General features: G+C 47.2%; 1 protein-coding gene across 1 annotated transcript in view; it reads right to left on the bottom strand.

Moving 5' to 3' along the window:
- Positions 1-24555, bottom strand: part of ACO1 (aconitase 1) — a 76923-nt gene that overhangs the window by 1531 nt on the left and 50837 nt on the right. Inside the window, exons 9-20 of the mRNA XM_056117059.1 lie at positions 24306-24406; positions 22984-23100; positions 20699-20858; positions 18271-18406; positions 16650-16734; positions 15747-15903; positions 13271-13395; positions 10898-11002; positions 8923-9065; positions 6503-6650; positions 2419-2541; positions 39-224 (exon numbers count right to left, since the gene is read on the bottom strand). Coding sequence (XP_055973034.1) covers positions 39-224; positions 2419-2541; positions 6503-6650; positions 8923-9065; positions 10898-11002; positions 13271-13395; positions 15747-15903; positions 16650-16734; positions 18271-18406; positions 20699-20858; positions 22984-23100; positions 24306-24406 — 1586 coding nt within the window. The remainder of the gene's footprint in view (positions 1-38; positions 225-2418; positions 2542-6502; positions 6651-8922; positions 9066-10897; positions 11003-13270; positions 13396-15746; positions 15904-16649; positions 16735-18270; positions 18407-20698; positions 20859-22983; positions 23101-24305; positions 24407-24555) is intronic.

Below are 24555 nucleotides of genomic sequence, written 5' to 3'. Positions count from 1 at the left end.
TCCCGGAGAGAGTGGGGGTGGGGTAGGCTCTGGCTTACCTTGACCTGGATTTTCATCCGCGGTTTGAGGTCTTCTGGAATGATGACAGTGTATCGTTCCCGCCCCGTAAGTCCCAGGGTGTCCGCATTCTCCCCCGGGAGATACTCGAGTGGGATCACTCCCATTCCAACCAAGTTACTGCGGTGAATCCGTTCATAACTCTCCGCCAGGACGGCTTTGATTCCCTGAGGAGCCAAGACAGAAGGGTTGTTTGGGGCCCGAGAGATTAGCACAGTAGGTAGGGAGCTTACCTCACATGCGGTTCACCCAGTGTCGATCCCTGGCATTGCATATGGTTTCCTGAACCACCCAGGAGTGATTCCTGACTTCAGAGCAAGGAGTAAGCACTGAGCAGCACCATGTGTGGCCCAAACAAACAAAAATGTTGGATGTGGTTCCCATCTTTTTGTTTTGTTTTTTTTTCCGGCCACACCTGGCAATACTCAGGGGTTCTTCCTGACTCTGCACTTAGGAGTCACACCTGGCGGTGTTCAGAGAATCACATGGGATGCTGGGGTCTGAACCCAAGTCGGCTGCATGCAAAGCAAGAGCTTAAACCACTATGCTATCTCTTGGGACCCTGCTATTTTCCTTCCCCTTTATAATGGCTAACGTCAAACTGTCCTCACACCTAAATTCTTTATAAATACCAAGTAACTCTGTGCATCAAATGACACCCCCTAGCTATGCCACCTCACACAGCCTCTAATCTTAACAGGTTGCTCTCAGTATATAGTCATTATGTGAGAACTCTCATTCTAAGTGCTGTCAGTATTGGGGGTCGGGGGCAAATGCTATGACGAATTCTCTTTGCCCTGGGCAGTGGCTGTATCTGATATTAGGACCCAGACAGCCCAACCAGGCCCAGCACCCCATCATGAGATATTTTTGAACCCATTCCCTTTATGCCCCAAATCCACACCACAAAACAACAGCAAGAAAATTCTTTTCCTTGAACTTGGCTATTGTTGCAGGCATATTTACAAGCAGATGTAACCAAAAGAGCAGTGTTCTGAGCATCCTACAGAGAAAGCAAATGACTATCTTCTCTGTGCAGCTTCCTCAAGGATAAAAGTACATTAAGGGCCAGAGAGATAATACAGTGGGTAGAGTAGTTGCCTTGTATGTGGCCTACATGGATTCAATTCCCAGCACTAAATATGATACCCTGCGCCCTGCCAGGATTGACCACTGAGTACAGAGCCAGGAGTACGCCCTAAACACTATCAGATGTGACACCCTCCCCCCCCCCCACACACAACTGCCCCCTCACCCCTCCCAAAAATGGTGGACTGTAGATCTGATATTCTACTAATAATTTATAACTGGCAGTATACAGAAATGATTAAGAACAAACCAACCAGGATACTCAAATGAATGAGAACACTGTATTCTCACAGTCAGTGAACTGCAATTATAGTAAGAGACCCATAAAAAGCCTCCCCCTGTCCAGGGTAGACTTTTAATACCCCTGGCATCAGGGTCACATGAGAAACTTGTTTAAAATGTATCGTCCTGGGCACTAGCCCTGCCTACCTCTTAAGGGAGCATGATCCCAGAGAAGACGGTGATTTTTGTTTCTGGGCTACTCCTGGGAGATGGAGGAGGGCCTTCTCCTTGCTCTGTGTTCAAGGGTCACTTCCAGACAGGAGCTCGGGGGATCATGAGAAGCCTGAAACTGAACATGGGCCTCCCGCATGCAAAGCACACACAGCCCATCTCCCTGACCCTGTGACAATGCTTTTCAAACTAGGCTACATGTAAGAATGACCACGGAGTGGGCTGGAGAGATAGTACCATAGGTGGGTAGGACGTTTGCCTTGCATGTGGGTGGCAGATGTGGGTTCGATCCCCGGTATCCCATATGGTTCCCTGAACACCGCCAGGACTGATTCTTGTGTGCAGAGCCAGGAGTAATATGCACTCAATGCATGAGGGTGAAGCCTGGCAAGCTCCCCGTGACGTATTCAATATGCCAAACACAGTAACAAAAAGTCTCACAATGGAGACGTTTACTGGACCTGCTCAAGCAAATCGATGAACAACGGGAGGGCAGTGCTACAGTGCTTTTTGGGTCACATCCGGTGATGCACAGAGGTGACTTCTGGCTCTGCACTCAGGAATTATCCCTGGCGGTGCACAGGGGACCATATGGGATGCTGGGAATCGAACCTGGGTTGGCCGTGTGCATGGTGAATGCCCTACCCGCTGTGCTATTGTTCCAGCCCTCAGACACAGGTATTTGAAAGTCAAAACAAATCTACAGAGGAAGGGCAGACTCTCCAGGATGAGAGGTATCTGGTAAGAATGTAGGCACAGACGTGTGTGCTCCCTGGTCAGTGGTGCAAGTGCCCACAAGCAAGTCTGTATCCTACTCACCAAGAGGAAGGGGCCCTTGGCGGCCCAGTCGCGGGAGCTGCCCGAGCCATACTCTTTGCCAGCCAGAATGATGAGGGGCAGTCCGGCCTGCTGGTACCTCTCAGCAGCATCGAACACGTCAAGCTGTGGGAAGAAAGAAGGTTTCGGGGGTGTGGTCAGGACCTGCAGCGGGGACACAGGCCAGTAAGGCCTGGACACTAGTGCAGGGTGAAGAGGATCTGCAGTGGCCAGAGGCAACACAAAGCCACACAGACTCAATCTGTGTGGTCACTTTATAATTCCCTGTGACCTGTGACCCTCAGCGGTTTAATCCACCAAATTGCATTCAGTATTCTTTTACCAGAAAAACTCCTTGTGGGGCTGTAGCACAGCGGGTAGGATATTTGCCTTGCACACAGCCGACCCGGGTTCGATTCCCAGCATCCCATATGGTTCCCTGAGCACTGCCAGGGGTAATTCCTGAGTGCAGAGCCATGAGTAACCACTGTGCATTGCTGGGTGTGACCCAAAAATCAAAAAAAGAAAAAAAAAATACCTCCTTGTGCAAATGCTGCCCGAGCCCATGTACTGCTTGCGCCCACATGGCCGAGCACATGTGGTGCCTGAGCATGTGTCACCCGAATATCCCCTCTTGAGATGTGTACTTTCGTGCTTTCATGTCTAATGCTGGGGTGTGTGTAGGGGCTCTCTCCGCCCTTGGAGAAGCCTGCATTCTCTCTCTCTTTCTCTCTCTCTCTCTCTCTCTCACACACACACATACTCTCTCTCTGTCTCTCTCTCTCTCTCTCTTCCCTTCCATACCTTCAAAGCCTCCAAAAAAAAAGTTTTACTTCAAAAACAATACGAAACAAAACAAAACAAAAAACCAGAAATATACCCTTGTTGTCCTGATTTTAGAAAAATATCCCAGTCCTAGAGCATCATGAAAAAAAGGAAACTAAAGGAGGTGGATTTTTCCCCCCGTCTTCTCTTTCACTGATTCAAGTGTTTTACCTTTTGGCTTTGGGGTGACACAAGGCAGTGCTCCATGGAACCTACGTGGTGCCCGGCATTGAATCAAGGATGACTGTGTGCATAGGAAGTGCCTTAACTACTGCGCTCTCTCTCTGCCTTCTCAACTAGTTTAAAACTTAGACCAAAGAAACTCCTACCTAAACCTGAGCTTTCCTTCCTTTTGTTTTGGGGGGGTCACACCTGGCAGTGTTCAGAGATCACGCCTGGCAGAGCTCAGGGGACCATATGGGGTTGCCGGGATTGAATCTGGGTCAGCAGCATAGAAAGAAGGCAAGGGCTCTACCTCCTACCCCCTGTACTATCTCTCCATCCAAGAGGTGACTTTTTTTGCATTTGAAGTTTTCTTCCACTCTGGGTACTATTAGATCTCTCTCCTTTTATTCCTCCTCTGTCTGGGGATTGGGGCTGAGGAGGGGGTCTTTCAAGATTTAAGACTTAGCTCAGAGGCTGTTTTCCTATGACTCAATCTCCTCCTTTACTATGTTGTGTGTCCTGGCGGGCGGTAATCACCGCCAGTGTGCCTGAGCCCCAAGCTCGGGTCTGTGACCCCCCCCCCCCGCCCCGCCCCATCCTCTCTGTTCATCTCTCAGATGCTTGAAAACTGACTGCGTTTTTCTTCATGCCATTGCGTATTATTCCTGCTGGCCATCAAACAGTTACCTGCCTGGCTTGGTCCTGGTAGTCAGGGATTATCTATGAAGAGTTTTCTTTGCAAATACCCAGAATCAATGGCAGGTGAAATGGTATTTGTGCCAAGACCACTGGTGCCTGAGGCGAGGTCCTGGGTCTTGAATCTCGGCTTTTCCTCTGTGTGACCCGAGAGTCACAGGAGATGGCTCAGATCCAGGCTCCCCAGTGTACAGCATGCATAACTGGGGCTGGAGATAGTATGATGTGTAGGGTACCTGTCCTACACACACAACCCAGGTTCGATCTCTGGCAGCCCACATGGTTCCCTGAGCAGTCATGAGTGATCCCTGAGTGCAGAGCCAGGAGTAAGCCCTGAGCACCACTGAATGTGGCTCAAACACTAATTAAATAAAAAACAGATAATTAAAGCTCATCCTCCTAATAACTCTCATAGAGTTGTTTCTGGTAAAAAAAAGTCAGCATATACGAGGAGCACAGAATAATACCTGAGATGTAGTGAGTTCCACATAAAATACAAGCCATTATTATTATTATTTGTTTTTTGTTATTTTTGGGGGGGTCACACCCGGCAATGCACAGGGGTTACTCCTGGCTCTGCACTCAGGAATTACTCCTGGCGGTGCTTCGGGGAACCATATGGGATGCTGGGAATCGAACCCGGGTCGGCCGCGTACAAGGCAAATGCCCTACTCGCTGTGCTATCGCTCCAGCTCTATTATTATTATTATTATTTGAAAAGTGGAGAATCATCTCTAAAGTCGTTCAGTTTTCATCAGCCCTACAGCACCTGCCGAGCAGGTAGGTGACACAGGTGACCCATGTGCAGGCACTATTCTAGTTGTGACACCTTTTAAAAAAATTTTGCTTTTCGGCCACACCTGGAGATGTTCAGGAGTGACTCCTGGCCCCTGCACTTGGAATCATTTCTGGCAGTGCTCGGAGGACCATATGGGATGACGAGGATTGGCTCGGCCGTATGCAAGGCAAATACCCTCCCCACTGGACTTTCGCTCCAGCCCTAGGCGTGACTCCTTTTATGTTTAAGCCTCAGAGCCTTACAAGGTAGGAGTCACTACTGCTTCACAGGTTAAGAGGAAAGAAGATCTTGGGGGGACTGAAGCAATAGCACAGAAGGTAGGGCGTTTGCCTTGCACGTGGCCAACCCGTGTTCAATTCCCAGCATCCCATGTGGTCCCCCGAGCACCGCCAGGAGTAATTCCTGGGTGAAAAGAGCCAGGAGTAACCCTTGTGCATCTCCAGGTGTGACCCAAAAAGAGAAAAAAAAAAGATCTTGGAGGCTAGAGTGATAGCACAGTGGGTAGGGCATTAGCCTTGCACACGGTCAACCTGAGTTCGATCCCCAGCATCCCAAATGGTCCCCCAAGCACTGCCAGGACTAATTCCTTAGTGCAGAGTAAGGAGTAACCCCTGAGCACTGCCAGGTGTGACTCAAAAAAAAAAAAAAGAGAGAGAGAGACGAAGATCAAAGAGACTGGGATGAGGTAGAGCAGGGACTTGAAATCAGTGTGTCTGACTCAAAGGTCAGCTCCTTCCTCTTCCCACCTCCCCACTCTCCTTCCCTGAGTCAAGCTGGAATATACCAATTGCAAGTCATTCCCCTAAGACACAGCTGGCCTCCACATTCCTTCCTTCCTAAAGGATATCAGCGTTCTTGCTAAATTTAGCACATGTTGCTAAATATCCTCTACCTTACCGTGGAATTTCCCTTCTTGTCCCTAACGAGTCTGAATGATAAATTCTTCTCAGAAAAATTTTATTTATTGGTTTTGGGACCACACCTGGCCATGCTCAGGACTTACTCCTGACTCTGCACAGGGATCACTCCTGGCAGGGGCTCAGAGAACCATATGTGGTTCTGGGGATCAAACTTGGGTCAGATGGGTGCAAGGCAAGTGCCCTAACTGCAGAACTATTGCTCCAGCCCCAAGAAATTTCTTTGCATTTCAGGTTTTTGGTTTTGGATTTTTAGTTTCTGGCTATGGGTTTTTTTTAAATGTTGGTTCTTAGTCTTTGAGCCATCATCAGTGATGCTCAGGGCTTAGTCCTGCCTCCGCACTCAGGAATTACTTCCAGTGGCTGCTATCATATGTGGTGCCAGGGACTGAACTCGAGTCAACCGTGCTTTAAACTCAACTCCCAGGAAACTAGATTGAGTTAGACATCAGCGGCATCCCCAAGTAGGAAGCAGCTGGCGCACACTTTCAAGGGCATGTCTGTTGGGGATTAACTTTACATCCGAGACTACCTGGCAAGAGGTACTATAGGAAGGCAGAGGTAAGATGGAACCACAGGAAAACCTAAGGTCTACAGGGAAAAAAAAAAGCACTTGAGGAAAAAGCCAACTTCCCAGAGGCTGGAGGATGCTAGGTTCTCGAGGAAGCAAAGAGATGATACTCACGACTTCACCGGATGGGAGATGGATAGTCTGCGGAGCCTGCTTGTTCAGAAACTTGTTTAATAAGCGAATGTTGGCGAATGTCCCCCGTGCCATGATGGCATCATTCCCTCGGCGGGAACCATAGGAGTTGAATTCTCGTGGAGTCAGGCTATTAAGGCAGAGCAGGAGAACAAAATGGTCATTCAACTTGGCTTACACCAAAAGGAAACCCTCTCAACCCAGCTATTTCTCTAAGTTTACCAGGCCCTGCTCAAGGAGGCAGAGATGTTCTGCCCAGGTCAGAGAAAGAAGGGAACATGCTGGGGGGAGAGGTAGCAACCTACTTGGAAGAATATGGCCAAATGAAAAAATCAGGAGAACTGAGAATAAAATACTAAAAGTGTACACAAAAGAAGCAACGAGAGGAATCAGGCCAGACCAGTCAGATGGAGACAGGAGTGGGGGGAAAATTCTGCTCCCGCCCCCATCAGAAACATAAATAGCAGACACACCACTACAAGTTATAATTTTTACAAGATAAAGATCAAAGTAGTACCAAAGAGGCAGAGTGGCTATCCCTAGTCCTGAAACAGAGCAGATCTCTGTCGGTGGATCCATACGTAATGAGAGGCCCTGGTCTGTCAGGACCACTTCACAGTGCACATGGTGACCAACATGCCTCTGTTTCTGGAAATATCAGTGGGCGTGTGTGTGTCTATGTGTGGTGGAGATCTAATCTGAGGGTTCAGAAAGTCTTATACGGGAACTGGAGAAGCAGGTGGGTTAAATGTCTATAAGCCACTGAGATCATATCCACCACATAGGGTCTGGGAAGGATATCCGCTTCCATTCAGTGCTTGACATAATCTGTGTCTCCAAAGAGTGCCACCATTAATTGAAGAAAGGTGTTTGGATTGTGTTCTCTGCCTGGGGGTCTAGAGGCCCAGGCCTAAAGTAGATTCACGGGTTGGGAAAGACAGCACAGTGGGGAGGAAGATTGCCTTTCGTGGAGCTGGCCTGGGTTCAATCCCCAGCACCGCCAGGAGTGATTCCTGAGTGCAGAGCCAGGAGTAATCACCAGGCACTGATGGATATGACTCTAAAAACCAAAACAAAGAAAACCAAAAGCAAACAAACAAAAAGGAAGTGGCAAGAGGAAGCCTGATGAGCCTCACGAAAGGCAGATTTGGAACTAGCTTTGCTGAAGACGAGGGATGGAGAGGTAGTACAGTAGGTAGGGTGCTTGTACGGGGCAGACTCAGATTCTATCCTATGGCACCCCACATAGTCCCATGAACCCCATCAGGAGTAATCCCTGAGTGAGTCAGGAGTAAGTGCTGAGCATTGCCGGTTGTGGCCCTCAAGCCAAAAACAGATGGGTGCCCTAGATAACATCAGACAGCTCTGGTACCACCTGTAAAAACTGACTGATGAAGTAAGGACTGACATGTGAAGGCAGGAACTGCAAATCCTCGAAGCTGTTTTCTGTCTAGAGCATATAACTCATGATGGCCGTGCTGAGCTTCAAGGGTGATCAGAGATTCCAACAGATTAAGAGCAGAGTCTGAACATGTTTGCCACTCAATGCCTCTTTTGCAGACCACAACACCCAAAAGGAGAGAGAGAACACAGGGGATTGCCCTGCCACAGAGACAGGGGGGGATGGGGGGATGGGGGTGGGAGGGATATTATCCATGGTGGTGGAAAATGGGCACTGGTGGAGGGATGGGTATCTGATCATTGTATAATTGAAACCAAAGCACAAAAAATTGTAAATCTACAACTTTAAAAAAAAATAAAATACAATAAAGGGAAAAAAAAAAAAAAAAGAGCAGAGTCTGGTAGGGGCCGGAGCGCAAGTCTGACACCAGTTTGATCCATGATGCCTCATATGCTCCCCTAAGCTCCACCCGCCACCCCCAACAGTGATCCCTGAGTGCACAGCCAGCCGTAAACCCTCTGCACAAGCCAGTTAGTCATGCTGGGGGACAGTATGCTGGCAAAAAAAAAAAAAAACCAGACCCCAATCCTACTCTGCTGGGGTGGACGTGCTAACAGACCAAAATAGAACACAATTTGTTCTCCAACCCCAGGGGCGAGTGGCAAGTGAAAAACCAGAGTTAGATTCCAAAGAGACCACGTGAAAGGAAAAATACTGGCTTCATTCTTCCAAAACACACACACACACACACACACACACACACACACACACACACACACACACACACTTTATTTTTTTGGTTTCTGGCCCACAACCTGCAGTGCATGGGGGCTACTGCCAAGGATGTTGCTTGGGGGGTGTCACTCCCAGATGTGCTGGCCAACGATGCAATGCCAGGATTGAAGCCGGGCCTCCCGAAGGCCTGGCACAGTAGCCTGTTGAGTGCTCTTCCCGGTGCCCCATTTGTGCCTCTGTCTTTGCTCGCCTGGTTCAGACTTACCCTCTGTTAGTTAAGTAGCGAGCAGCGGGGCTGTTCCTTGCGATGTTTCCAGCCGGAGAGATGTGGTCCGTTGTGACGGAATCTCCCAGATTTAAGAGCACGTAGGCATCCACTATAGACTCCGGGGGCTGAAGGTCCAAAGTCTAGTGCAGAATACAAGGAGTCAGGGGGCTGAGTGATAGCACAGCGGGTAGGGAGCCAACCTGGGTTTGAATCCTGTCATCCTATATATATGGTCCCACAAACACTGCTAGGAGAGAAATTTCTGAGAGAAGAGCCAGGAGTAATCCCTGGGCATCACCAGGGGCCCCCTGACATCTCCCCCCCCCAAAAAATAAAGATTCAGTAATCATCCTGCACCTGGATGTTCTCAAACAAGTTTCCAGGGCAGCCTGTACAGTCTCCATGCCCGGCCCTGACCTGCTTAGCACTGAGTTAAGTCCTCCTGCAGGAGTCCTTTCTAAGACCACCATCACTTAGTGCTTGCAATCCACCAGCTTTCTATGCTGACATACTAATTTTGTTCAAAAACTGCAGTCAGGAAATAGTTGATGGCACTCACCAACTTTCAACTAGATGGAGCAGCTCCTCCTAATCTCAATTGTATAGAAAGCAAACAGGACAGCAACTTATATTATTATGCATTGACTAAATGGCTATGTATTTTTAAACCATCACAGTCACGGTCCTCCCGTTGTTCATCGATTTGCTCGAGCGGGCCCAGTAACGTGTCCATCATGAGACTTGTTGTTACTGTGTTTGGCAAATCGAATACGTCACGGGCAGCTTGCCAGGCTCTGCCGTGCGGGCGAGGTACTCTCGGTAGCTTGCCGGGCTCTCCGAGAGGGGCGGAGGAATCGAACTCGGGTCGGCCATGTTGGCTGCTTGTAAGGCAAACGCCCTACCTCTGTGCCCTTTTAAATCATCAAGGAGAAGAAACAACTTTGTATAATTCAAGACTTTTCCCTGCTTTTGATCTTCAATATCTTTTTTTATAGGGTATTGGAGGAGGGGAGGATTCAGACCTCACCCAGCAATTGCTCCTCTTAGTCATGCTTAGAGGGGTGTTATGTGATGTTGGAAATCAAACCTGGGGCTCCGGTCTATAAAGCATGTGCTCTAGTCCTTTGAGCCATCTTCCTGGTCCTGGTTCTCAGTATTTTAATGTGGAACCTAACCCTACTTCCCAGCTCACATTTTTCTGTCTGCTTGCGTTTGTTATGAGGCACTCAGGGCTTACTCCTGACTTTGCACTCAGGGATCATTCCTGGCGGTGCTCGGGGGACCATATGTGGTGTCAGAGATAGAATCCAGGTAGGACACATGCAAGAACTTGTTGTTTTCTCTCTCCAACCCTATAGAACACTTTTTTAAAAAATTTTTATTAGTGAAACACCATGAGGTACAGTTGTAGACTTACAAATTTTTGTGCTTGGGTTTCAGTTATACAATGATCAAGTACCTATCCCTCCACCAGTGCCCATTCTCCACCACCAATGATCCCAGTATCCCTCCCAGCCCTCCATCCCCCAAATCCCACCCCGCCTCTGTGGAAAGGCATTTCCTTTTGTTCTCTTTCTCCTTCTGGGTGTTGTGGTTTGCAAAAGAGGCATTGAGTGGCAATCATGTTCAGTCTATAGTCTATTTTCAGCATGCATCTCCCATCCTGGAAGGATCCTCCCAACACCCTTTATTTGGTGCTCCCTTCTCTATCTGAGCTGCCTTTTCCCCTAGTGAGTGCGGTCTAGCACACTTTTAAAGAATATGAATAACACCTAATTTTTAGAAAATAAGCATTATCACATTTTCTTATGGGGAAATAAAAATATAAAATCTTACAGAATGCTCCCCCCCAAAAAAAAACCCCAAACAAAAAACATAATCCCCAAAGCGAAAGGTATGAGGTGATAAATTATACTTTGTATAGCAAAAATTCTTTTAACGAATTAATTTTGTTTAAGAAATAAAATCATACCAGCTTTTCAAAAAAAGGTGGTGATTTAATGTAGGTAGATTTGGGATTCCAGCCATACAGCGTATCTGTTGGGGCAGCTAAGGCATTCCAGCTTTCATTCACAGTCTAGGAAAGAAAGACAGAGTCCCATTTCATTCTAAAGACAAGGCAAAGAGCAAACCCAGAACATATAGTCAGATCAGAAAACAATAAAAAACCATTCTTTGTCTAAAAAGTCATGCAGGAGAGTTCCTGTAGCCGAACAGAGGCCAGTTGAGTCATTCTGAGTCCAAATGTGCAAGCAGGGTGAGAGGCAGCCTTCGTCAGGCCTCCACCCCTGCCGGCCGAGTAGGGATGAACCAACCCACACATTTCCAACACTGGGTTATGGCGGGAGAGAGCCTCTTATCTCCCCTACTCCCTCTGTCTCTTCAACAGCTTACGTGCCTGTAAGAGACCAGAACAGCAAGGCCTAGTTTGTTACAAGAGCAGCCCTCCAGGAATCAAACCCTGCAAGGACACTGGAGTTGCCTTAGAAGTGGCTCTCCACCCCTTCTACCCACCCCAGCTGAGCCTTCTGATGAGCCGCAGCCCCACAGACACAGAGTGACTGAGTGGCAATGTGTGTGTGTGTGTGTGTGTGTGTGTGTGTGTGTGTGTGTGTGTGTGTTGGGGGGGAGGGGACAACTAGATCCCCCTAGGTCCCCCATCTGCAGAAACTGGGAAATGATAAACCAATGCCTTGAGTCATTGGTTTTCCGGCAGTAAATAATTAGCATGCAGTTGTCAGTGCTCATTTATAAAAGGATAATCCAGACAGGAGGAGGCAAGGGGTGGGGTGGGGGGCGGGTAGTGGAAATGATTTACTCTTAAGATTTTGGAAAACACACTTCCAGGTAACAAGGTCATTGGAGAGACAATGACGGCATCCATCTGTTCATACTGGCCTCAATTCTCTCCACAGGTCTTTCCACCCACCCTCTGGAGAAATGCATTCAATCCGATCCCAACCAAACGCCTGGGCAGCGTGTGGAAGGAAGAGGGCAGTGTGTAAGTCTGAGCCCATGTGACTCTGCACCCCAGCCTGATCTCTCTCTACTTCACTGAGTCTCTTTAACACAGGAAGCAGGGAAAGGAATAAACAACCCAGTACGAATCTTACTCTTTCTCTCTACCAGAGAAAGTTTTATTTATTTTCAGCAGTTGGGAGGTGCGGTCCTCCCTCCCTCCCTCCCTCCCCTCTTTCCTTCCTTCGTTTCTTTCCTTCTACTGTTTAAAACTTTTTTTTCTTTTAAAAGATACAAACAATTATGAGCGTTTACATTTATTTACCCAGGGGCTGGAGCGATAGCACAGCAGTAGGGCATTTGCCTTGCGCGCAGTCGGGCCCGCCGAGCTGGGTTCGATTCCTCCAACCCTCTCGGAGAGCCCAGCAAGCTACTGAGAGTATCTCGCCCGCATGGCAGAGCCTGGCAAGCTACCCGTGACGTATTCAATATGCCAAACAGAGTAAAAACAAGTCTCACGATGGAGACATTACTGGGCCCGCTCGAGCAAATTGATGAACAACGGGAGGACAGTGCTACCGTGCAGTGCTACATTTACCCAACTTGCTCCAGGTCAGACACACAGCCCCGTGATATCAGGAGTCAGGAGTCACAGTGTGCCAAGGATCCCAAAGTGCCTGAGAAAAGGGAGGCACTGAGAGTGCTCGACAACAAAGACAACAGAATCTGGGGCCAGAACAAAAGTATAGCAGGTAGGTTTGCCTTGCATATGGCTTCCCTGAGACCTATCCCCAGAAACCCATATGCATGGGGTCCTCCGAACCCGCCAGAAGTGATCCCTGTGTGTAAGGTGAGCAATGCTGGATGTGGCCTCAAAACAAACCCCAAAAGACAACAGAATCTGAGAATTGATCTTATCGGCATGGGGGGGCTATGAGGGAGGTGAGTTGGGGGGCGTTGGGGAACCTGGGATAAGGGTGGAGGTACGCGGACACTCTGGTGGAGGGCGTGGTGTTAGAACACTGTTTGCATGGAAACCCAATCCTTGGCAGTACTATAAATCACAGTATCTTTAAAATTTTTAAATTAAGAATTGAAAAACAAAAACCAAAAAACAACTGGCCAAGAATCACGTACAACTTAGGCCGTTTTATCCTGAGGCTGCCATTCACTTGTCCAAACGCGGAAATATCTGGAGAATGTGGGCTGGTAAAAATGTGAGTCACAGGGAAAAAATGACTGAGAACCACTTCCCTAGTCCCCCAGAAGAAATCGCTGTTAGTCTTGAACATTTATCTGTTAGCTGATAAGTGCGTCAGCTTTAGGGCCTGCAGAGACACAGAGATAGTCGCGGGCTAGTTACAGGCAGGCAGGGCTGCTCACTCACCTCTATTTTCTGATAGACCTCCTTAAACATCCCGGGGATGACATACTGCCGCTCCACGGCCTGGATTTCATCTCTTGTCGGCCAGATATCTTTCAGAAAGACTTGTTGTCCTTTGGCATTTACTCCTGGGGAGGAAAACGTTTACTGATAAGAAAAATCGGTTTTCATATTCCATCTTCAATACGACACACAGTCTTGTTCTCTGTGCTTCTCATGTTCTTCCCAAGTCTGCCCATGCTGAGTCAGTAAAAACCCAGTCGGTGGCCCTGGGGGAACATGGGGTGTGTAATTCCTCAACATCTCTACCTCTACAACTCCACCCGCGCCTGGTCTTGCTTCAGGTGTGTTTTTGTTGAGACACACCTTATTTAATGTGTATTGCAGAGGCATCAACATTGGATTCAGGGCTACCAGTCCTGCAAGCCTTTCCTGAATGCAGTGTGGCTACCGAGGTGCTGTCTCCCAGGTTTCCTGGGGTTAGAATCACTGGACAGCCCCTCAGAGCACTCCCATATGTGTGCAGCCCATCCCTGTCCCTGCCAACAGAAAAATTACCAACACCAAGTAGTAAAATGCAAACCCTGGGCTCCTAAGTAGAGCCCCCAAGGGACACGGGCTTACCATGGAGAGCTGAAAAGAGCAGGCAGATGCTTGGCCTATGCAGAGAAGGTCGATATTGGTTGTCTATGCATAAATTACCAGGAATAGGACAAGCACTGCTCTGGGGGGTTAAAATCTGTTTTACGAGGGCTAGGAGGACTGGCCCAAGGTTGGAAGAAGCCTGCCACAAGTGAGGGGGGTAGAGGTCAGTTAGGATAGAGAAGGGACCGCTATGACAATGATAGTTGGAAATGATCACTCTGGGCAGGAACTGAAGACCAAGAAAGGGTAAAGGGTTATACATGATAATCTTTCAGCTGCCTGTATTGCAAACCATCACAGCCACGGTCCTTCCGTTATTCATCGATTTGCTCGAGTGGGCCCAGTAATGTCTCCATTGGAGACTTTGTTGTTACTGTGTTTGGCATATCGAATACATCATGGGGAGCTTGCCAGGCTCTGCCGTGCGGGTGAGATACTCTTGGTAGCTTGCCAGGCTCTCCGAGAGGGGCGGAGGAATCGAACTCGGGTCGGCCACGTTGGCTGCGTGCAAGGCAAACGCCCTACCGCTGTGCTATCGCTCCAGCCCATTGCAAACCATAATGCTCAAAAAGGGGGTGGGGTGTGGAGAGGGAGAGAGAAAGAAAGGGAGAGAGACAAGGAGAGAGACGAGGAGAGAGGAGAGAAAGGAAGAGGTGGTGGAGGAGGAGGGGGGTAGAGAGAGGGAGAGAGGAAGAGAGACAGAGAGGAGATAGAGAGACAGAGAGAGAGAAAAGAGAGAGAGGAAGGAAACGGGGGACAAGAAGGTGGAAAATGTACAAGTGAAGCGACAGGTACTGGAACACTGAAACCCAATCATGAACAACTTTGTAACTATCTCACAGTGATTTGATTAAAAAAAAATTCGTTTTGGTGAGTAGGCAAATCCAAATGCAACCAGGGTCACGTGTACCTCTGAAGTTATGATTTCCTAAAATTCAACCGAGGGACAGTGTTTTTATATTATCTGACTCAGTGGGTTTCCTCCCAGGCCCATGGGCCGCTGCTGAATGTGGCCTGGTATGCAGGACAGGTGGAGAGAGGAGGAAGAAGGCTCATCTAATCTAAGTAGGCTGGACTGAGGAGAGTAAAGCAAGATGATCAGACGAAAGCAGAGAGCATCATTTCCCCTGGATCTCGAGAGGTTGAACTCTCTGGGATGTGCACCTAGCATTTATAAAAAGAATCTCGATCTTTTTTTTCTTTTTGGGTCAAACCCAGCGATGCACAGGGGTTATTCCTGGCTCATGCACTCAGGAATTACTCCTGGCAGTGCTCAGGGATGCTGGCAATGTAACCCGGGCTGGCTGCATGCAAGGCAAACATCATATTTGCTGTGTTATCACTCCAGCTCCCCCAAATCTCAATCTTTCAATTAAAGCAGGAGCTGGTAAGAGATGATGGAGAAGAAGCCACAGGAGAAAGATTTCTACTTTTTTGCATTTGTCTTCCCTTTGCCATCCCTGAACCTTTAGGAATGTCTTATTTATTTCTCTTATGTCTAAGCTGTATACTGAGTAGGAATAAGGAAAAAAACAAAACAAAACACTCCTAGTCTTTTATTTGGATCTTCTAAGCTCCATTTTGCTCTTGTTTCTGTGTTTGAGCACTTAGTGGTGCTCAAGGGTCATCCTGGTAATCTCTAGGGAACCTGAGTACTGGGGATTGAAGTGGTGTCGGAGGTGGTCACCGCACGCAAGGCAAGCACCACAACCCTCAGACAATTGTTCCACTCCCTTAGTTTCCCTTTTGTATTAAGGAGAGCAGTAACTTTCTTCTAGTCACACATTTTTATGCATCGGGGGAGAAAAGACAGAATCACCGGAGAAAAGCTTACCTAAGGGCTCTTTCTCAAAGTCGATCCTGATGGTGCCAGCAATTGCATACGCAATTACTAAGGGTGGGGAGGCTAAGTAGTTAGCCCGGGTATTGGGGTGCACACGACCTTCAAAATTTCTGTTCCCAGACAGTACTCCAACCGCCACAAGGTCTCCCTGTGAAAGGTCGGAGAAAAACCAGGTCACAAGGAGAAAGATGGCCTAGTTTTCTTATGCCAGAGCATTTACAAAATTCTACCCCCTCCCCCACAGAGTTGGAGGTGTTTAAGCTGCCCTTTCCCTTGTTGTGGGGTAGCGGGATTGGGGGATAACACTGGGGGTTGGGGGGGAGCCCTGGGGGAGGCGCTCGGGTTAGAAGGAGCAGGGAGATGTAGTTTCTGGAAACAGATTAAACTCGGTAGGTAAAGGGAGCCGGAGTGACTGACACAGGCTCCAGAATGCCAAGCTACTGCCCGGCTCAGCACCGCAGGGATGCAAAAGACAGAAACATCCAACCATGCAGTTTAGATTGGGGAGAAGACATCTCTGACTTCAAACCAGTTTTTTCATCACCAGGCACCACTTGGGAGGCCTTTTAAGTCAAAACTCCCATTTGTTTATTGAGCAGAAACTTCTGCACCGCAAGTCCTTCAAGCCCATAAGCATCAAGATTACGTACAACTCTGTGATGCAGGTGCGGGGCCAACTATAATGGCCAACTGCAAATGGACAGTTGTGGAAACTCAGGCCCAATGAGGTTCATTTTAACTTGCCAGCGGCTCTAGTACAATGAATTCTCTCAGCCTCAAAGACCACGCTCCTAGCCATGCGCCATGCTCCCTGGATTTTCCTGACGGAACCAGCATTTGTGCTCACACAATCTTCTGAAAAGAAGCCAGACCCGCGGGCTCCTCCGGAATTACCTGCGTGATGGCCTCGACCACGGGTTCCGGTAAGGGCCCACTGTTGCCAATGCAGGTCATGCAACCGTAGCCCACCACGTCAAACCTAGAAAAGCACAAGGCTGGATCAGCTCTGTGAGCCCAACTGCTGGGAACGAGTCAGAGAACAATAGTTTAAAGATGATGACAACACAAAGATTGTCTCACACAGCGCAATTTGGATAAAGCTATCATTCCTGGAAGCATCTGGACCCACGATTCATGCATCCTCGATCATTCTATTAAATTTCTTTTCATTTATAAGTAATTTATTTTTAAAAAAATTTCCAAGGCCGGAGTGATAGTACAGTGGATAAGATGCTTGTCCATCTGGATTTCATCCCCAGCACTACATTATCACACCCCTCCCCCTGGCCTCGCCTTCCACCGAAGCATTGCCAGGAGTGATCCCCGCGCACACAGCCAAAAGTAAGCCCTCTATACCACCAAGGTGGCCCAAAACCCCTCCAAAAATTTGTTTTCTTGTAAATCTTAGTCATTTACACTTTAGTCTTTGGAGGAAGAGAGTGAGGAGGGAAGGGAGGAAAGGAAGAGGAAGGAAAGGAGGAAGGAAAGAAAGAAGGAAGGGAGGGATGGAGGAAGGGACAGTTGGAGTGAGGGAGGGAGGAAAAGAAAAAGAAAGAAGGAAAGGAAGGAAGGAAGGAAGGAAGGAAGGAAGGAAGGAAGGAAGGAAGGAGGGAGGGAGGGAGGGAGGGAGGGAGGGAGGGAGGGAGGGAGGGAGAAGACAATGAAACAGGGAGGGAGGAGAGAAGGATGGAAGAGGAAAGCAAGCAAGCAAGCTTACAATTTACTTGAGAATAGAGTATAAAGTACTTTTATACATTACTTACTCTTGGGAGAGCAATTACAAAAGGGGCCTATATGAACTAGAATTTTGAAATCAGGTAACATTACTTAACATCTTGTTTTAGTATTTCTACTACATAATCCTTAGGGCTTTGAGAAGCACATTATGATGGAGGTAAAAAACCCTATCATCGACATGGGAAAAATGGGAAAAATTCTGTGAACACGTAACTATTTCAAGTTAGGAATCAGAATACTTTTAGCCACAGTAAATAAGGGTGTTTATTCCCAAGGGCAGATGGCCCACTGCAGAGCCAGTGATGGCCCACAGTCTAGTCCATGCCCCTGGAATGGAGCCCGCGGCCTCCGGACCAGTATAGCTCCGCACCAGGGCACGCCCCCCAGCCTCTCTTACGGGAACCCTTGTGTGAGCCACGTCATGGCCAGCACCACCATCAGGGAGGACCCTTCTCTGCGGTATGGAGGAGCTGAAATCTAGTGACCCCGTGACATCAGACGGCACCATCAGCTTTTTTTTTCTTCTTTTTGGGTCACACCCAGTGATGCTCAGGGATTAATCCAGGCTCTGCACTCAGGAATTACTCCTGGCGGTGCTTGGGGGACCATATGGGAGGCCAGGGATTGAACCCGGGTCGGCCATGTGCAAGAGAAACGCCCTACCTGGTGTACTATCGCTCCAGCCCCATCAGCTTTGACCTATAACAAGGGGGCCCAGCCAGATAGCACGCCACACCATGCGGGGAAGGCACAGGCATGGAAGGACATGTCCTCTCACCCGAGCTGAGACAGGTACGGCATGACTCCACTCTCCCGCAGGTAGTAGGTGACCACGCCGCTTCCAGGAGACAGGCTAGTTTTGATGTACGGCTTCACATTCAGGCCAGCCTCCACGGCTTTCCTGGCCAGCAACCCTGCAAAGGGATGAGCACATCCAGTGAGGGCATCCACCTCGGGGTGCCACGGGGGCTCGAGAAAGACGGCCCAGCACCTGGCCGAGCCTTGTTAGGAAACTGCTGCCTATCAGACAGAAGTCAAGGCTCGCTGGCCCTGAGTCACTTCTATAGCAAACGCAGAATCTGCCCCAGAAATCAAGGGAGAGAGGTGAGCTTTTTCAGAAAGAGATAAAACTAAAAGCAAAGAGAATATTACAAGGTGAGTTTTGTTTTTGTTCCTGGGCCACACCCAGAAGTAGCACCGTAGCACTGTCCTCCTGTTGTTCATCGATTTGCTCAAGCGGGCACCAGTAACATCTCCATTGTGAGACTTGTTGTTACTGTTTTTGGCATATCGGATACGCCACAGGAAGCTTGCCAGGTTCTGTTGTGCGGGAGAGATACTCTCAGTAGCTTGCCGGGCTCTTCGAGAGGGATGGAGGAATCGAACCCAGGTCCGCCGCATGCAAGGCAAACGCCCTACCTGCTGTGCTACTGCTCCAGCCCACACCCAGCAGTACTCAGGGTTTACTCCTGACTCTGCTCAGGGAGCACTTCTGGTGGGTTTGGAGCACTACAGGGGATGCCAGGTCGGTCAAGGGCAAGGCAAATACTTGTTAGTAGCACTATACTATTGCTCCCACCCACAATGTGAGTTTTTAATTGGAGACAAAGAAAAATGATCTTTCTAATTTTATTCTATTTGAATGAAAATTATAATTGAGGACCCAGAGTGGTAGTCTAGCAGGTAGGGTATTTGCCTTGCATGTGACTGACTTGGGTTTGATCTCCAGCATCTCATATGGTCCCCTGAGCACTGTCAGGAGTAATTTTTGAGTGTAGAGCCAAGAGTAGCATGGCCCAAAAACCAAAGAGAGAGAGAGAGAGAGAGAGAGAGAGAATTATAACTGAACAAACCCTTTTTAAAAGTCATATGAATTGTGTGCTGGTTCATAAATAAAATAACGGTCAGTACAGAAGTAAACATTTCATCTGCAGATATTTCTTCAAATGGAAAATCTAGAGTCCAAAGGCCATGAAACTTCTGGCAAATAGAGTTCATCACAGAAATAGTGGGTGCTTTGGGTTAGAAAAGACTCAGAGGTAAGTGCAGAAAGAGATAAAAAAAAAACTACATACAAACTTGGGGACTCATGGGAAAATGTTCTGCTCTAGGTAAGAAAAGCTGAGGAGGCAACAACTAAATTTTTAGACAAAGGCATCCCTTATATTCTTATCCACTTCACAAAGAAAAAAAGAACTCTTTAGTTTATGGCTGGAGCAACAGGACAGAGGGGAGGGAGGGAGGCTGCCGTGCACGCTGCCAACCCAGGTTTGATCCTGGGCACCTCACATGGTCGCCATGCACCGTCAGGAGTTATTCCTGAGTGCTGAGCATCACCAGTGTGGCCCCAAAACAAAACAAAAAAGAAATCCTTTGGTCTATGGGCATGAGAGGAACTCTTGGGGATGACTACAAATTGAAAATTAAAGGCCCCTTATGTTAGGGAAATTCTATAATAACATATGTACATAATATTCTATACACACACACATATATATATACTTTATATATATACTTTTTATAAATGCTTAATATACAGGTGAGTTGTATCTACTGGTACTTATGCCCTACTTCTAATGCACCTGAAAAGGCATCTAAGCAAACTAGATTCTAATGTACAATAAATGCCTTTTTGGGGGCTTTACGAGGTAACATGCAAACAAGTTATTTTTCTTCTAAAGTCTAACAAAGGATTTTAGGCTTCACCACAAATTCATCTTCTCTGCTTTCTTCTATTTGCTCTCTGAGTTATTATATAAAGAAAGACTAGCACACATTAGGTATTCGATTTGGCACACTTTGCTTTGGAAGCTATTTACTGGGCAGCTATTCCTGGGCCAGTGAATTTCTCCTGCTGGAAAAGACAAGTTCAGAGAACTCAGTTTTTCAGTTATTATTTTGTAATTTTAAACTCAATGTTTAAACCGAGTATCACAGATTACAATACTATTGCGGTGGTGGTTTCTTGGTACAGAGCTACCATACCAATCCCTCCGGCAGTGTCACCAGATGTCTCCACCATTACACCACGGTGCCTTCTCTCCCCACCCCCTCAGTTCCCAGTTCTACTGATCATGCTTCAGGTTTGTTTCCATGGGGGGTGGGGGGAGGCTTTCTCAGGGATCTTCCTGTAGGACCTGGTAAGCCCTAAGCCCTGGTCATGTCTTGGGTATCTCCACCGACTTGACTCTGGGAAAGTCACTTACCTGCCCCCAACATCACAGAAGGGTTGCTGGTGTTCGTGCAGCTAGTAATGGCAGCAATCACCACCGAGCCATGAGCAAGGCTGAATTCGCTGTTATTATAGATGAAAGTCTTCTGGTTGCCATGTTGGTTGGGAGCAACCTGAAATCCTTTAAAACCTTGCTAAAAAAGAAGTGGAAGAAAAAAATACAGATGTACACATGCATGTATAGACCTGAGTTCTGATTTAAGAGAAGTACTTTGGGGGCTGGAGCAACAGTACAGTGGGTAGGGCATTTGCCTGGCACATGGCCGACCTGAGTTCGATTCCCAGCATCCCATATGGTCCCCCGAGCACTGCCAGGAGTAATTCCTGAGTGCAGAGCCAGGAATAACCCGTGTGCATCGCAGGGTGTGACCCAAAAAGAAAAAAAAAAAAAGAAAAAAAGAGAAGTACTTTGCTGACTATGAATTTAAGGGCCAAGTAAGTCTTCACAAAACACAAATATCGCGGTAAATGGAGATGCCAACGAAAAATCAAAGTTCTTGATATTCACCAAATACATTCAATAGAGTAATCATGACTTTTGAATCTTACTCGGCCTACAACTAACAATTCCTTCCCAACTCAATAAAAAAACTACAATTTCAGTTCAAAGTTAGTCTATTTAAATGTCAAATGGCATTTTTGCACACTTTGACGGATACACACTTAGGGCATTGAAATTTAGGAGGGGGAAAGTGCCGTTTTGACCAGACACAACAGAATCATGATAAAAAAGGAAAACAAAGCATAGGAATAACCACTTTATATTGTTCTGTTTTATTGCACTTAGCGGAGACTTGTGTGTGTTTTAAAATATTTTATTTTAGTCACCATGATTTATAGTTTTACAACTATATAATAGCCAATAATAGTCTAAAGCATTTAATATTCCAACTTCATACCTCTCATCAGTGTTCATTTCCTCTCACCACTGTCTCAGCCTTCCCCCAATCCCAGAGAAAATGGATTATTTTTAAATTTGGTTTTATCTGAAGTTTAGTAGTAGTTATGTGATTTTTCAAGAAAAATTTAGATGAATATCTAAAGAATGGGGAATTTATTTACAGATTCACAAATTCACCATGATGCTAATAATTAAGTAACCATACCTTAAGAGTTTTATTGACTTTGATAGAGGCAAACACTATTGTTTTTTTATGAGACCCTATACCAGCTAAAAAGATGGCTGAAGACTCAGATAATGGTTAGTAATTTTAGCAACAAAGCATTCATTCCTTAATTAAGGTAGGTACGTTTTAAAGACATAATTAGGTATGGTGCTACATACCTGACAGACTACAGTACATTGTAAACATAACTTTTACATGGACCGGGAAACCAAAAACTGTTGTGACTTGCTTTATTGCAGTATTTGCTTTATTGCGGTGCTCCAGAGCCAAACCGCAGTCTGTCTGAGGTCTCATAGTACAGCTGAACATTTGGTGCAAGACCGGAGTCTCACCCATCACATAGCTGAACCATCCATTTGGAAAACATTCGATGAAAACCTCTGCAAACTAAATGCTATGCTAGGAATCTTCTCAGGTCCAGAGGGGATTCTGACATAACGCCCATCTTGCAATGCGTTGTTCCGTAAGGAAAACCAGACAGGCAAATGATCTAAAGTACCCACTGTGTTAAAGAATATGGAACGCGATCCAAGGACTCCACACCAAGTGCTATGAAGGTGCCAGATGGGCAAATGTAACTTTCTGTTCTGGATCCTGGGGTCACACAGGAGAGGAGCTGACAGTTCAGGGAGGACAGGCAGGTGGAGAAGCACACGTGGGTAGGAAATAGCATGAACAAAGTACAAAAGCTGAGAAGGCTGGGGTGAGTCGAGAGAACACTGGTGAGAGACTCGGGAAAAGGTGACAGGCTTTCAGAACGTGGGTGGAGTTGTGTTTACATACTTGAAGGAAGCTGCTTGGCCCTTAGCTTGGGCTTTGGGATGCAGAAGGAACACCCATAGCACCAGGCTTCACAGAGGTTTGTCAACAAATTGGGACGGAGGGATGGGGAAGAATATTCAGCTCTAAGAAACCAGGCAGGAGCCAAAGCGATAGTACAGTGGGGAGGGTGTTTTCCTTGTATGCGGCTGATTGGGATTTGATCCCTGGCACCCCATATGGATCCTCAAGCATGCCAGGAATAATCCGAGTGCTGCCGGGTGTGCACCTCGCCAAAACAAAAAGCAGAAAAAAATAACCAGACATAGCCAGGCTTGGTGGCATCATCCCCCTGCTTCTCCTGGACTCTTACCTTAGCTCCAAGGCAGCTCTCAAAGTCCTTTTTCATTTCGGACACAGCGACTTTGTCCTGAGGTCTCTTGGGCCCGCTACAGCAGGGTACCACTGTTTTCAGATCCAATTCCACGACCTGTCCGGCCAACAGAAAGGCAACCTCAGAACTTACATTCTCACCAAGAAATAGGTGCCAGCCCTGCCAGAGAACTGCTAAGACCGCAAGAAAAGCCAATGAATTCAACTACCACATTTGAAAACAAGAATGTTAATGGTTGCTTCAGCCTGGAGGGGAGGACTTTCCAAAGACCCAGAAGGGCACTAAAGTCAGCTGAGTAGGCAGGAAGTTGACACATCTCAGGAGGACCAGGGAGAGCACTGGAGCTGCTGCCACCTGGAACCTTCCACTTGGTCACATTCCTCCAGCAGCTTGCATGTTCCTTTTATTGCTTAGGTTAGCCTGTGGTGGGGCTTTGACTGATAACACAAACCACTGTTCATTTTCTTTATATGACGATTGGGAAGGATACAGCCTTGAAATAATCAGTACCAGCAAATGGTCGTTTGCCTGATTGAATACTTCCTTCCCTCCAAGTAACATAAAACAATACAAAGACCCCCACATCTAATTCACACCACAGTCTCTGTTGCTGAGAAAAATTTACATTCACCTTGTACCCCAGAAAAGGAATGAAGGAAAGTCTCTGGATAAATCAGAACTAAATGAGCGTCTGAATTGTCACTAAATTATCACTGAACGGAGATCTGAGAACCTCCATTTCTCTTTCCACCTACAACAATGAAGTGTTAGTGGCCAGGAGGAAGAGAAGTTATATTATTATTTTGTTATAATTATTTTCTTCATCTTTTTAATACCCAGATTTTCTTTGTATGCATGTCACAGGGTTTCTTTCTTTATTTTGGTCTGGGAGCCACACCCAATATGTTCAGGAGACACTCCTGATGTGTATCACCATGGGAGTTTGATCCTGGTCCTTCCTTTGTACTCACTCAGCCTCTTGCACTCTCTCTCTCTCTCTCTCTCTCTCTCTCTCTCTCTCTGGCCCCAACTCTCCACTTTTTCTGTGATGACTTGGCAGAGAATGACTTCCAACCACAACTCCCTCAAAATCACTGCCACCATCAAAAACCACACATGGGGGCTGTATTGATAGCACAGTGGGGAAGGCATCTGCCTTGCACGCAGCCAAGCCAGGTTTGATTCCCAGCATCCCATATGGTCCCCTGAGCACCGCCAGGGGTAATTCCTGAGTACAGAGCCAGGAGTAACCCACACATGCCTGAAGTCAGTCTTAAAAAAGATGTAAGGAGTTCTCTTACCTGGGCAAAATCTGGGTCTTGAGAGGAGTCACTGAAATCTCGAAACATTCCCACAGCCTGAAGATATTTTTTAATATGGTTTACTTTCTTTTCATCGCGACCTAAATGGGTATTTTCAAAAGTAATGAAAAACAGGCAATAGAAACCTCTGCTTGCTCTTCTAACCCTCCACGGTGAGATTAACCTCCTGGCTGACATTCCTGGGGGGTCTTTTTCAAACGGAAGTGGATTCCCCTCCTTTCTAGTTGGG

The sequence above is a fragment of the Sorex fumeus genome, unplaced genomic scaffold (assembly GCF_029834395.1).
Source record: "Sorex fumeus unplaced genomic scaffold, SorFum_2.1 ptg000034l, whole genome shotgun sequence".
Classification (NCBI taxonomy): Eukaryota; Metazoa; Chordata; class Mammalia; order Eulipotyphla; family Soricidae; genus Sorex; species Sorex fumeus.
The sequence above is the reverse complement of the archived record's forward strand: the minus strand, read 5'-3'. Positions and strand labels throughout refer to the sequence as shown.